This window comes from Populus nigra, chromosome 12, assembly GCF_951802175.1.
Source record: "Populus nigra chromosome 12, ddPopNigr1.1, whole genome shotgun sequence".
NCBI lineage: Eukaryota > Viridiplantae > Streptophyta > Magnoliopsida > Malpighiales > Salicaceae > Populus > Populus nigra.
The window spans coordinates 2994199-3009140 of NC_084863.1; the positions used below are offsets into that span (position 1 = coordinate 2994199).

At 30.8% G+C, this 14942-nt stretch overlaps 1 protein-coding gene across 1 annotated transcript; it reads left to right on the plus strand.

Annotated features, from left to right (window-relative positions):
* The first annotated feature begins 3195 nt into the window (after positions 1 to 3195).
* LOC133669267 (sec-independent protein translocase protein TATA, chloroplastic-like) lies at positions 3196 to 7503 on the plus strand. The gene is made up of 2 exons (XM_062089334.1): positions 3196 to 3731; positions 7130 to 7503. The coding sequence occupies exons 1-2, from the start codon at positions 3417 to 3419 to the stop codon at positions 7262 to 7264; spliced, it is 450 nt and encodes a 149-aa protein (XP_061945318.1). The 5' UTR covers positions 3196 to 3416; the 3' UTR covers positions 7265 to 7503.
* The last annotated feature ends 7439 nt before the right edge of the window (positions 7504 to 14942 follow it).

Genomic DNA, 14942 nt, shown 5'->3' on the forward strand with positions numbered 1-14942 from the left:
TTGGAGTTTTTGTTGTCTTCTCTGGTAGGTGATGGGAATCCGTTGAGAATACCATATTAACAGAAGTTAAAATTTGAGGGGAAGAAACTGTAGATTGAAAGTGAAAACACTGTTCACTATAACAATGTTTTCACGGTTTCATATTAAAAAAAAACACTTAGAACTGATTTGATATTTTAATAAATAGAAAAGGTTATTTTGTATTTTCACAACAGTTTTTTCATTATTATTAGGTCATCTGGGATGATTTGATATTTTAATAAATATAAAAAATAAAAATAAATAAAAAATAGTTAGCGCATGTAATACTAGCGCATGAGAGGTGTTTGAACCATTCAGGTGCCTCGTGCGGCAATTCTTGTAAGCCAAAATCTCTCTTTCATTGTGTCGTTAAAAATACCATAATGTTATCTTCTTTTTTTTGGCGACACGTGTGGTTGGTGATGACATGTTTATCGCCGATAACAATTTGTTTCCCCGCTCTTTTATCTCTCATTCTCTTGAAATTGATGTTGACCATGCAAAATTTTAGAGTTGTCATCTGATTTATGGATATTGTCACTAAGATTCTTATTATTTTGATTTCTAATTTTACTTCTTAGCCATTTTGTAAAAAAAGTTATTTATTTTCAATTTCATCCTTCAAATATAATTTGGAATATGTTATTTTTTTAATTTGATCCTCATTCTTTTTATTGTTTTTTTATTCCTTAAAAATTATTTTTTTCAATTTTATCCTTCAATTCCAATTTAGGATACGAGTTTGAAAAGTTAACACAAGTTGACATTATTTTTTTCTTTCATTATTCGACGTTGATTTTTTTAATGAGCTTTTTTATTTTCTTATTTTTTTTTTCTATCAAATTATCCCGATCTCATTCTTGAATTGCAGATTTAACGAGTTAACCCGAGTTAGCTTGGTTTTGATTACTAAAATTACATTTTTATCATGCTAATTCTGATAAATTTTTGTAGTTATTTTTTCATAGATAGTAATCAACTCATTGCTCTTGATTAAAGCAAGTAGAGTATCAATATGGAAATGCTTTGTTGGAACAAAATATGATTTATTAAAAACTTGAAACAAAATCAACTGTTTTTCTTTTATCTTGTTTATATAATTTGAAATGTGAATCCCGTCACCAGCCGCCCTCGTAGCTTGTTGGCTTGTGCCGTGCACATGCCACACATCGAGGGTTCAACGGCTGGTAGATGTAGATGATGATGATGGAGGCCATTGATTACTTAATTATATTGATAAATGGAGGTATTCTAAAATACCTTTTCTTTTAAATCTTTCCTACACTGTCAAATAAATTTTAGGTATTTTCTAGATATTACAGTGAAATGAGAAGAAAAAGATTAGGATTGCACCAAGTGCAGGAAGGGAGAGATGTTTTTGGACCTTGCAATTTAAGTGAACTAGTTTGAGTCAGCAATGAACTGAGAATGATCTATCAGAAAAGAAATAGCTGAAAATGGATTATACGTTATTTTCACATAATCGTTCTTGATTTCGAAAGCAGGCACAGTTTGCCGGACAAGGTGGGATTCATTGAAGCCTCAAGCTAATGAACTGTTCTTTCCGGATAGCGCAAGGAGATTAAAAAGAAGAATCAAGAACCACCGCCGGTCTGCCTTGTAGCCTGGTGGTTTGAGTTACACACGCTCAATCCTAAAGGTTATGGGTTCGAGGCCGGCACGAAGAGAAGGAAAAGGAATCCATATATACTTCGAAAAGAGGTATTCTAAAATACCTTTTTGCCGGCCCCCAAAACACATCTTGCAACCAGCCAGTCCACCATGTGCTTGCAGACTGAAAATGATAGTACTGAGGAAGCAAGATTACCATGCAGTCATGATGGCCGAGTTGATAAAGTGAATGAAAACATGATGTATGTTTCTTCAAAAAGATTTCTTGTTTGATTTTTTCTGTAGACTAATATTAATAATCAGAATTGCAGGATGTAAATCTTTTTTTATAAATTTTATTCGAGTTCTAGAGATATATTTTGGTGTGCATAAACCGAAAAAGAGATAGCATTGGTATTGATATATTTTTTTATATATAATCATAATTATTCAGTCAATTTTCGTGTACCTTACTAATCTCATGAGATTTTAAAATTAACAACTGAATAAGCTTGGAGAGCAAACCCAATACCTAACCAACAATCTATTGTTAGAAAATAATATAAATCATATCTTGATATTTCACTTAACAACTTAAGTTTTTTGGTTGAGATGATTATTTGACATGGTATCAAAGCTTTGATAATCAAGCGGTCACGAGTTCAAATCTGACAATTCCTATTTATTTGATAAAAATTAAGTATAATGTAGTATGAGTTTGTGCAAGTTTCAAGGGCTTTCATTTAAGAAAGTGTCAAAAAATAATATAAATTATATCTTAAAACTTAATTTAATATCTTAAATTTTTAAGTTGAAATAATTATTTGACAGCTACCTCTCGTAAAAAATAAAAAAGAAGATATATCAGAGAATAATATAAATTATATCTTAAAATAAATCATCTAGTAAGTGGCTCAGTGGTAAGAAGTTTGGGACCAAGTGATTTGCTCTTCCTGTGGTTTCAGATTCGAGTCATGTGGTTATTAACATTGATGACCACTGAAGACTTATCTGATCATTAACTTTAGGACTCGTGGGGACTAATCGAAGTACATGCAAGCTGACCCGAACACCCTAATATAAATTAAAAAAAAAAGAAAAAAAAAAGAAATATATAGAACGAAGACACGTCCATGCTAAAGTATGACTCATCAAACACCATCATATATGCCCCCTTCTGCTCCCCCTCGCTCCCATCCTTTTTTTCATTTTGTAAAACAATAATTCATTTCACACATTCCTCGTTTTTCTCACAACATTGCATTTATCGTATATTCAATACATCTTCAAGACAAGGTTCAAATAATTGATACTTAGAATGAAATAATTGCATTTATCACATCAAAATCACATTGCATTTATTTTGTAAAATGATTGATAGTTAAGACTGAAATAATCAAATGAGGGATCAAGTGATTCAAATGACCTTAATCATACACTAAAAATTAAGCACAATCTTCAAGACAAGGTTCAAATCTGGAGGCTGTGTTTGTTTACCGAAAACAAAACCAAAATACGATGAACTCCTTTTATTTTCCAAGCAATTGATTAACAAACAAACTTCAATTATCTAAAAGAAACTACTGTAGTAACCAGAATATCTAGCAGCCAAAAAATCCACAAAAACAAAACACCAAAAACACAAGGTAAAAAAAAAATCCAAAAAAACTCAATCCCCACCACCACATCATCATCATCATCATCGTGTTAACATCCCCTTCTCCTCACACCCAGTAAACCAAAAATCTCCTCAAAACCCACAAGTCCCAGAAAGGCAAATAGACATGAACATGGAGATCTCATCAGTAACCCTATCTCTTCCAAAACCCCCACGTTCTCTTCCCTTCTCTTCCTCTAACTCCACCTTCTTTAACACCACTGCTTTCTTCAACAAAACCAAGTCCTGTAACTCTCTGGTTCTTGGCAAAACAACAAGTGGAAGTCAGAGGGCTAAAAAGGGTCTAACTTGCAATGCTTTGTTTGGTCTAGGAGTGCCTGAACTGGTTGTTATTGCTGGAGTGGCTGCTTTGGTTTTTGGGCCCAAGAAATTGCCTGAAGTGGGAAAGAGTATTGGCAAGACTGTCAAAAGCTTCCAACAGGTTAGTGATTCCTCCTGGCTCTCTTTGGTATTCAAGTTGGTGACAGAAATTTTTTAGCTTTATTGTTTCTTATGCTGTTTAGGTAATCTGGGTAGTGAATATGATTGGAAATTTAATTTGACTGAACCAACTACTAGTTAAGTTTGTGGATTTCATGCTAGACCCAGAATAGAATATGAGGAGAAGAACAGAAAGGGGGGTGAAAGATTGTTACTTGCTTCAATTGTGGTTGATTTGTTTTGGGTGTTTAAAGAAAAAAAATGGGGGACAGAAGTGGTTCAAGGTAGATTCTTGCAACATATGTCTGTTATGTTGGTTTGGTTTCAGTTAAATCTACTCTTGATATTCCTAATAGAAGCACAAGATTGAGCACGGATTTCTGGATTGTAGATCTTGGTCTTAATGATTGAAAATTAGTCTGTGAAGTTATTGATTTTGTTCATACATCTTCTGATCGTAATGGTCCGATCGATTAATTTAGCTTCTACTGATTCTGGGGTTGTTTTATTGGGGGCTATTTGCATGGCAGTCGTTTTTCTCTGGTTCATGTGTATTTCTATAACCATATTGTGCTTGCTCGGATCAATGGACATGTTAGCTGACTATCTATTTTCTATTTTGCAATCCCTCTCTTTTTCGGAGACAATGCTTGGAGTATTTCCGTCTTGCTGTTAACATCCATGATTAATAGAAATTTGGTTTATTGGTAGTCTTTTTACTCAAGTTTGAAGCCCCCACCACCCTTCCTCACTTTTCCACCACCTTTTTCTGTTCTTTTATCAGGTGATCACACCTTCCACTGAATTTATATACTCAGGATGCTTGCATTCCCCCCCTTTTTTTTTTCAGGTCACAATTTGAACTTAGTAACTAAGATAAGGGTTAGGGCTTAATTATTGAGACTTGGACTATGTAATGTTGATATGTTAACCAAGCTGGCAGGGAAAAGCTTTAAAGCCTAACATGTCGTTGATTTCTGAATCCATGCCTCCTAAGTTTTTCTTTGTAATTGCTTTTTATAGACAACAGAACATAATAGAAATGAATCCTCAAACTCAGTTTTCTGGTTATAGTATCTTTAAATAAAACAGTTCCTCTCTATCACCCATTTGATGGGTCACCAGCTTGACTTTGCATAAATTCTTCACCTTTTCTAGGCCTCAGAACTCTGTATCCAGTTCTGTGCAAAGAAGTGCAAAGAATGGTTCTTGTGCTGGTCAACTTTAAAGTGAATAAATCTTCCCAAACAAACTGGCATACATGGACAAGGCTGCAAACCAGATAATTTGACGGTGAATATCAATTAATGTTACCCGATCTGTTTTGGGTAGGTTGTGGCCAGTTTGCCTTAGCGATTGCTTTTTGTGATTTTGATGTGAAAAAAGAAATGAAAACAAAAGGCACCTGTGGAGATAAAGTTGGGTGAGAACAATGCTTTGTTAAGATGTGTTGTCGATGACTCAATAGTGCTTTCTTTCCTCTACGCCAAAAAAACATTAAATTTTAGCCTTTGTCAAATCAGGGAAAAACACTGATATGGGTGTGTGCCCCATCAGCTGCTTTTCATAACCAAGCACTTATGAAATGTGATTGGGGCAAATGGAGCTCCAATTGCAATAAAAAAAATTGTCTTACACTGTTTGGCTATGCCTACACGGAGTCCTGTCATTCCTGTGTGTGTGTGCACGCACTCATGCGCGTGCATCCCTATAGTTTATCTTTTTAACGGAGCAGGTGTCAGTGAAAGATGGAAACAGATGGAATTTACAGCTTGGTTGAAAAAGAGAGAGAGAATAGAAGCTACTGCTTTGAGTTTGTGCAGTACAAATTAAAGACTGGAATTGATAACAAATAAAGGAACTTATTTTGGGACCCTTACAAATGCTGACAGTTTCAGATTCAATTTATTTTAGTTTGCACAAAAGTTTTGAAACAACAGTAGATCTGTCCATTTTACATGTTGTGCACCTGTTTTATGTGCTTTCAAGGAACATTTTGCCTTTAATTAGGACTTGATTAAAGAATTGACTTTTGTGGAATTGGTCCACAATGACTTCCATGCTTGCTGTTTGCAAGTACGTTTTCGTTTCTTTATTTCCTAGACAAGTAAATTATACCAGTGGTAACTCTTTAGTATTGATTGGGAAAGGCTGTTTTCTTTCCTTATGCCAACTGGGTCTATATTGGGGTTGAGAGTAGGCCGAGTCTGAATCTCCTTGACATCTCAAAAGAAAAAGGTTTGTCTCAGGTCTTCTTTTGGGAGCTCTTTGATGTTTATATTTTTCCCAGAGCTGACTGAAATTTATTGCTAGAAAAACCATGCATCAACTTATTCTTCCCTTCATCAAAATTCTCTGTAACCAGAGAGTTCCTTGTAACTATGTATGACAGTGTTTTATACTTAAGGCATTTTATAGATAATATCAATGTCTATTTTTCTGAGCAAATGACATTTGAGGACATTTGACGAAACCTGTGTGCTTTTGGATGGCATCATGTTTTGATGATTCTTGCTCTGGTGTTTTTTCAATGTTAGTGGCATGACCTTTTCAAACCAAAGAACCCAGCCCCGTTAATTTGTGGTTTCTATTTTCAGGAAGCTGTTTCATGCTTTTGTATGTTTGTTTGCATCGATTCTATTTTGAGGACTCAAACTTCCTTGTGCTTTTCTTTGGATGCTTTTCTGGTTTTACTATAAACGCATGCAAGTCTCAAATGCTCCTTTGTTTTTTTCCTTGAGTGTAAAGGCCATGTCCATCATAGAAAAGTAATGAAATTTTTAGAGTGGTGTTATTAGTGTTGGAATTGGCTGGTCATATTACTTGTGGGCATGCAGAATCCCACTTGATTTTGAATCAATATATAGTACACAGATGGATGATCTAATTCTATGGCAAGTTATAGGAGAGGATATTCTGGAAAATAAGTTCACGTGTTGAAATCATCAATCAAGCAGTGCACTTGTAAAAAACAAGTGCTCTAGGAAAACCAAAATGGTTCCTTTGTTTATCAAATTAAAACACAAAAAGAAATAGCATAATGGACTCACTTTAGTAGTTAAAGAACTGTGATGGACTGATCAATTTTTTAAGGATCTCTATGGACCCTATGCTGAATTTCTGGTAGAGATAAAAATAATACAGATGGGTAAGGAGCCAATAGTAAGGGCTTGAAGAAAAAGTAAACAATAAACTGGATCATTCTGCTGCTTTAATCTAAAGATAATCTGTTCTCTAGTGTTATCTTTTTTAAAGCTTGCTTCTAAACCAATGTCTATACTCTGAGAATTATCCGGTGTTGTTTTCGACAATTTCTGGCAATGATTTATTCATGTTGCTACTTCTTCTTTGTTCTCTTTTTAGGACATGTAAATTAATATAGTTCGTTTAAATTTGCAGGCAGCAAAAGAGTTTGAGTCCGAGCTTAAAAAGGAACCTGAATCTGAACCAGAGACCCCGGGAGAGCAACCTAAAGCAATCATTGAAGAGAAGAAACAAGACGTCGAAGTCTCTAGCTCTAAGGAGAGTGTATGAGTTTGTAGACATATGTAGTTGCTACGTTTTCTCTAGCCCTAAGCTGTTGTGTCCTCTTCTTTAGATCAGATTATTCATATTCATTTGCGTTGTAGATGAGTGAGAAACCTTGATCTGGCAACATAGTAAACCATCATGTTTTTGTATTCTATTTTTCATGATGCCTGATAAAGAAGTTAACGAACTAGGTCAGCTGGCACGCAATCGTTGCAGGCAATGTAACAATTTTTGCATCTGAAGTCTCAGTTGTTGTCGTGTGTGTGTTTGGTAGTAGATGCTTTTTAAAACGTTTTTGAAAATATAAAAAAAGAAAATTTGTAACAGTGCTTTGAAAACATAAAAGTAAACATGTTCTGCACAAATTTTTTTCAGAATCAGAGTCCAGTGATGAAGGATGTATTCTATGCCTGTGGCTCAAATCTATTCACATTAAAATTGCCAAAAACTAGAGCTTTTCCTTCTCCTTTCCCTTCATTATCACTGATTTCGAGCCGGACTTGGCACTCAAAGCTGAAGCCTATTATAATTTATTTATAATTATAATTATAAGGAGCTCTAAAAAACATGGGTTTTTCATGGTAGAAATCCACTGTATTTATAGTTGTTTTTTTTTAATTTGATCATCAATCTTTATTTATTTTCAATTATATCCTTTCATGCTAAAATTCATAGCTAATTTATAAGAAATTTTTAATGAGGGACAAAATTAAAATAAAGGTGATTGAAATGTAAAACAAGTGGTTGTATCAAAATTGAAACAAAAGTACATTTTGATCCTCTTTTAAAATGATAACCTTTCTGTCTCTAAATATTTAAAATATTCCATTGTAGTGCAAAACTTCATTTTACTCTTTTTTTTAATTTTTGATTTGAGGTTGGAGATAGAAAGTCACTTGATTTCAATATTAATAAAGAGAGAAAATGTCATTTTACAACAATTCTAACCATCAAAATGGTTAATTTTGATGTTTATGAATTTCATTTGATAAAAAAAATTTTCAATAAGGTGTTTTTGTATCTTCAAATTGTCTGAAAACGTAGATCTAACATCGGAAAGTTTTTGGGTTTCAAGTTGATTTTTTTTAGTTTTTTTTCTGAATTATTTTAAAGAATATACAAGTTTATTTAGGTTTCTAGGATTTTTTGGGATAAAAAAATGGTTAAAAATAGATTTATTGGGCGTTGAACACCCTTGACCAGACTTTTTAGTGACCTCTAGTTATCAAAATCTAGGTAGAGCAGGCGATGCGTCAAGATGCATGGGTTGCCTTAAGGAAGCACGCATGGACTTTTTTTTTTAAGGTCCATGCTCTTGCACCTAAGCCTTTTCTTTCTTTTCTTTTTTTTTGATTGGGTTTTTTTAAAACACCAATTTAATCCTTCACAATTGGCTTTTTGTTTAGTAATTCATTTTTGGATTTTTTTTTTAATTTGATCATTCACAATTAGATTTTTATTGATTTTTTTAATAATATTTTTTTAATTTTATCCTTTAATATTTTATTGATTTTTTATTGGGCAACATAATTTATTTTGGTTTGATATTTATAGATTTATCATGATTTCAAACAAACACTCTGATATTTACTTGATTCTTTATTTTGTGAGAATCTATTTTTCTTATCATATAATTAAATAAAAAAAATTATAAAAAAGGTTGTTTATCTCAATTGAGTCCTTGACTCGAGTCATGGATTTGACCAGTTAACTTTAATTGATTACGAATCAGGGTTCATAATTTGTTTCTCTTGCACAAATAATTTTTGATTTATTTAATTAAATACATGTATAAACTTTTCAATTTATAATTGAGATTTTTTATGTCAGAAAAACACATAGAAAATGCTAGAATATTCATTTTTTTGTGTTGAAAAAAAAACTGTGACCCACAGAGAAGCACATGTCTTATAGCTAGTGAGAAATGTTAGCTTTATGGCTATAATAATGATTTAATTGTATTTTGATGATAACATAAACATTAAATATTGATGTTATTAATTAAGTAATATGTTATATGTTAATAATAAAATATTGATTTGATATAATTTTGATGAATGCATGCACATGCTCATGCATATATAAATGCCACACGATAATAACAAAATGATTTAATAAGTCTATGCAAACATATGAATCTTGTTTTAATTGATTAAGTAAGACACAATGCATATATGAATCTTGTTTTAATTGACTTGGCACTCAAAGCTGAAGCCTATTATAATTTATTTATAATTATAATTATAAGGAGCTCTAAAAAACATGGGTTTTTCATGGTAGAAATCCACTGTATTTATAGTTGTTTTTTTTTAATTTGATCATCAATCTTTATTTATTTTCAATTATATCCTTCCATGCTAAAATTCATAGCTAATTTATAAGAAATTTTTAATGAGGGATAAAGTTGAAATAAAGGGATCGAAGTGTAAAATAAGTGGTTGAATCAAAATTGAAACAAAAGTATATTTTGATCCTCTTTTAAAATGATAACCTTTCGGTCTATAAATATTTAAAATATTCCATTGTGGTGCAAAACTTCATTTTACTTATTTTTTCAATTTTTGGTTTGAGGTCGAAGATAGAAAATCACTTGATTCCAATAATAATAAAGAGAGAAAATGTCATTTTACAATGATTCTGACCATCAAAATGATCAATTTTGGTGTTTATGAGTTTCATTTGATAAAAAAAATTTCAATAAGGTGTTTTTTTATCTTCAAATTGTTTGAAAATGTAGATCTAACATTGGAAATTTTTTGGGTTTCAGGTTGATTTTTTTTTTTGCCTTTTTTTGTGAATTATTTTAAAGAATATACAAGTTTATTTAGGTTTCTAGGATTTTTTGGGATAAAAAAATGGTTAAAAATAAATTTATTGGGTGTTGAACACCCTTGACCAGACTTTTTAGTGACCTCTAGTTATCAAAACCTAGGTAGAGCAGACGATACGTCACCTTTTTTTTTTAAAAAAAAGTTGTGAACTTGTCATTTGCCCTATAAAAAAAGGAAAAGTTTATTAGGTCAAGATGCATAGGTTGCCTCAGGGAAGCGTGCATAGACCTTTTTTTTGAAGGTCCATGCTCTTGCACCTAAGCCTTTTCGTTTCTTTTTTATTTTTTTGGATTGTTTTTTTTTAAACCAATTTAATCCTTCACAATTGGCTTTTTTTTTAGTAATTTATTTTTGGATTTATTTTTCAATTTGATCATTCACAATTGGATATTTATTGATTTTTTTACTTATATTTTTTAAATTTTATCCTTTAATATTTTATTGATTTTTTTATTAGGCAACACAATTTATTTTGGTTTGATATTTTTAGATTTATCGTAATCTCAAACAAACACTCTGATATTTAGTTAATTTTTTATTTTGTGAGAATCTATTTTCCTTATCATATAATTAAATAAAAAAATTATAAAAAAGGTTGTTTATCTCAATTGAGTCCTTGACTCGAGTCATGGATTTGACCAATTAACTTTAATTGGTTAGGAATCGGGCTTCATAATTTGTTTCTCTTGCACAAATAATTCTTGATTTATTTAATTAAATATCTACATAAACTTTTCAATTTATAATTGAGATTTTTTATGTTTGAAAAACACGTAGAAAATGCCAGAATATTCATTTTTTTGTGTTGAAAAAAAAATTGTAACCCATAAAGAAGCACATGTCTTATAGCTGGTGAGAAATGTTAGCTTTATGGCTACAATGGTGATTTAATTATATTTTGATAATAACATAAATATTGAATATTGATGTTATTAATTAAGTGATATGTTATAAGTCAATAATAAAATATTGATTTGATATAATTTTGATGAATGCATGTACATGTTCATGCATTTATAAATGCCACACGATAATGACAAAATGATTTAATAAGTCTATGTAAACATATGAATCTTGTTTTAATTAAATAAGACACAATACATACATGCTATATATATATATATATATATATATATATATATATATATATATATATATATATATATATATATATATATATATCATGTGTTGCACACACCCTTGTGATGATTTAAACAGGTTTACAACATTCAAGAATCATCAAACAAGTAAGGAAAGGATTCACGAAACTCAAGAACAAAAAGTTTGTAAGAATAATGATTACCAACTTTACCTATCAAGATATTGTAATAAAATTTTATCAAATAGCACTCGACTTGGTTAAGACATCTTATAACATCCACACAACTTAAATTAATAAATCCAAAAGAACCAAAGAAAACTAAGAAAATATCAAAACACAAAAACAACATGAATTTGGATAGTAGCCAAAACGATCAAATCGTTTGTTAAAACAATCTAGTCGTTTCATAAAATGACTAGTTTATTTTTAAAAAATTTTAGAAAATTTAAGTGTCTTTTAAAACGATCTAACCAATTCTAAAAGACTCTGACCGATTCTAAAATTATCTAACTGATTCTACTCCAACAAGTAGAAAACTATATCAAACAACTAGTTTATATTCTAAGCCTATAAATAGTCATTCCCTTGTCAAAAACGAGTGTGGAATTCTTAAAGGAAAAAAATTTAAGCATACTTCCTCTCAAAAGTAACCTTTAATATCTTTTTTATTTCATTTATAATCATCTAAAAACTAAAAAATTTGTGTCATCCGCCCCATTTCCAAATAAAAAACAATTAAGGGATCACTCGCCGAGCCTGGCTTCTTTCCAAAGAGTTACAGGGAAAAAAAAAATTATCTGACTGATAGCTATACACGGTTAAACCAAGGAGGAGCACAAATTAAAACATGTTGCTTTCTTTCTTGGCGATCCATTCACAAGGATTTTTGCTCCACAAAATAGATTTATAAAGCAATAGTTGACATTCCAATCATAAGCCTACCAGAAAATGAGAAGATGTAATTAAAACATTCTTCATCTGATCGAGTCAATAAAAACCTAATCATATCAAGATTTGCTGATAAGCCAACCACCCCGATGACCGAAAGACTTAGTTTTCTAGAGGATAAAAGATGATCATGTCCATTAGGAAAGACAAGTCTATTAAAATACTTACACCTTACGAAGAATCAGGAAAGTCTGATGGAAAAAGTTGGCGAGACTGAAAGTTTTGTCTATTATCATCATAGTGCCATGATTAAAGAAATGAAGATATCAAATTTGTCACACACCACCATTATTGTCACTGCTTGTGTTGGTGGATAGGATAGGATAGGATAGGATAGGGTTCTTACATGTGGTAACTCCATTACATTATCATTTAGAAATATCACAGATCAAGCAGCTTTTGATCTTGTTTTTCTTAACCTTCTAACAGAAACTTGGGTGTTAGTAGAGTTATATGCTAGATTAACTCAAACCACAGTGGCAGGGGAAGAGGCTTGCGTACTGCGACTCCATGATACCTGGTAAAAGGATCCAACTTTTTAGAGGTAGTAGACAGGCACTTTAAAGCAGCTTTACTATTGTTTTTGGTTCCAAAAGCTTCAATTTCAAACGAGTCATGCTAACATCACATACAAGAGGACATTACATTATGATCATCTAGTCATTGATTGTCTCAGTCGTTTGTCTACCATCTTCCTTTACAGCACAAGGAATTTAATGACATTTTCGTTTTTTTCTTTCATATTTTATATGTTTTAATATGATACATACCCGGTTTATAATGAACTGCATCCTTTTTATGATTCCAGCTTTAATCATATGCAAATCTCCTTTTATATATGAGCACTCACAACCATAGTTTCCGGAGCTAGTTTAAGGTTTCATCTGAACGAAGGCTCGGATTGTTGGGCTAGTTCACCGGATCAACTCATGTCTCAATCACTTTCTTAACAAAATAATATCATTTCGCTCCTTTTTAATTTCTTTTTTAGTGTTAATCCAACTAGGTTTGAACCAAGTTTGATTGAGTTAATTTGTTAAGTCAATGTTATTTCTAGTTTAAATTCAAACACCATTTGAAATCAGGTTTTTAATTATAGATTTTCCAGATCATTCAGCTAGACTAGATCAAATTTAATAAATATACTCGCAACAATAAGCGTCAACCTAATATCTAAAAAATCTTTTGCTGCAGTAATATTTTGAAAAGATGCAAACAAATAATTTCTTTCTCTCTAAGAGACGTTCGAATGAACAACACATCTTTAGGATCGGAAAACTCCAAAACCATTTTTAAGGAATTCGAGAACTTTATAAATAGCATACATGCAAGTATAGAAACTGATGAATCCACTGGGAGATGAAATTGTGGTAGATTAGATTGATTGATTAATTGTGTCATTAGAGAGTGTTAATAAAAAATTAAGCACAATTATTTAGTTTAACAGAACAAAAAAATAGCTTACTTAACATAAAAATATTTCAAGGAAAGTATTAGAGTTTATACATGTTGCAACTATAAGCATGCAATAAACTTATGAACATATATATCATGTCAATCATGATATCAAATACTAAAATATATAAAAGTTTCAACAAGCATACTTAGCGTGCATTCAAAGAAACTCAAGAGATTTAAAAAACTATATATTATAACATGCATGCTAAAGAAAAAGGATTAAACAAAATAAAAAAAATATTTACTTATTGAAACACTTTAAAATTGATGAAGTTTCGTTGTTTTTAAAAATAAATCAAGACTTTATTGCTTATCTCTTGGTTTGATGAATGTTTGCAATAAACCTCTCAAGATTCCAATAACATTGCTTTAGTTTATATCCATTTCTAAACAACACTGTCTTAGATTTTTTGTAACTCCAATATCTCTTATATAAAAAAAAATGAACCTAAGCTCTATATTTGGAAGGAAAATCAAAGCATAAAAAAGAGAAGAAAAGCACTAAAAATGAGATGAGAAAGAATATATAAAAATTTGAAAAACATTGTCACAAACTCTTCATTCATCTCTTTTTTATAGTGAATTTTGAAAGTTCAAATGTTAGAGAACTAATTCAGAATTAATTTTTATCATTATTAATACTTGATTAGCTATCATAAATCAATAATTAAATATAAACATAGCAGCCATAAATATAAATTTTTGGAGCTGCAAAAACTATTTAGATTTGTATAAGATACTTTTAGAATAGACTGTTAACATTCACAAGAAATAATTCTTCATGGAACGAACTAAATTTAAATTTTAATTGATAAAAAATTAATTTTTTATAACCCAAAATATTATTTTACTATAAACTCATGTCTAGGCCCAACCCTCACATTTGTGAGTTTAAGTTTAAAACTCATTTTGCATATAATTTCTCTCCTCTCAAAATTTAGTGTGTTTTTTACTCAATTCTAACTTTTTAACTTTTCATTTTATAAATACCAATAAAATTTGGATTCTTTTCTATATAAAATAAAAGCTTTTAGAAAGTTTTATTAAAAGATGTCAATCAAGGTTTGTATATATTAATTATACTAATTTATTTAAATTATATTAATATTTTATATTAAAAAGCATAAATTTAAAGATTAAATTCAAATAAATTTTCAACCTAAAAAATAAATATACTCTATTTTGTTCTCATATGCACATTAATCATATTTTTTAATCAAATTTCGTAAAGAGAAATGAAAATATAATAATCACAGCCTTTCTGAGCACGTAGAGCCAGCAGGCGGTGACCAGCAATAGTTAGGGCAGGGCAGGACGCAGACATTAAAAAAAAAAAAAATCG

What these genes read in the sequence shown, in the direction of transcription:
- LOC133669267 (XM_062089334.1), top strand. Translation starts at nt 3,417, where the DNA reads ATGAACATGGAGATCTCATCAGTAACCCTATCTCTTCCAAAACCCCCA. An exon ending in CTGTCAAAAGCTTCCAACAG is followed by an intron (nt 3,732 to 7,129) that starts GTTAGTGATTCC and finishes TTAAATTTGCAG; the next exon opens with GCAGCAAAAGAGTTTGAGTC.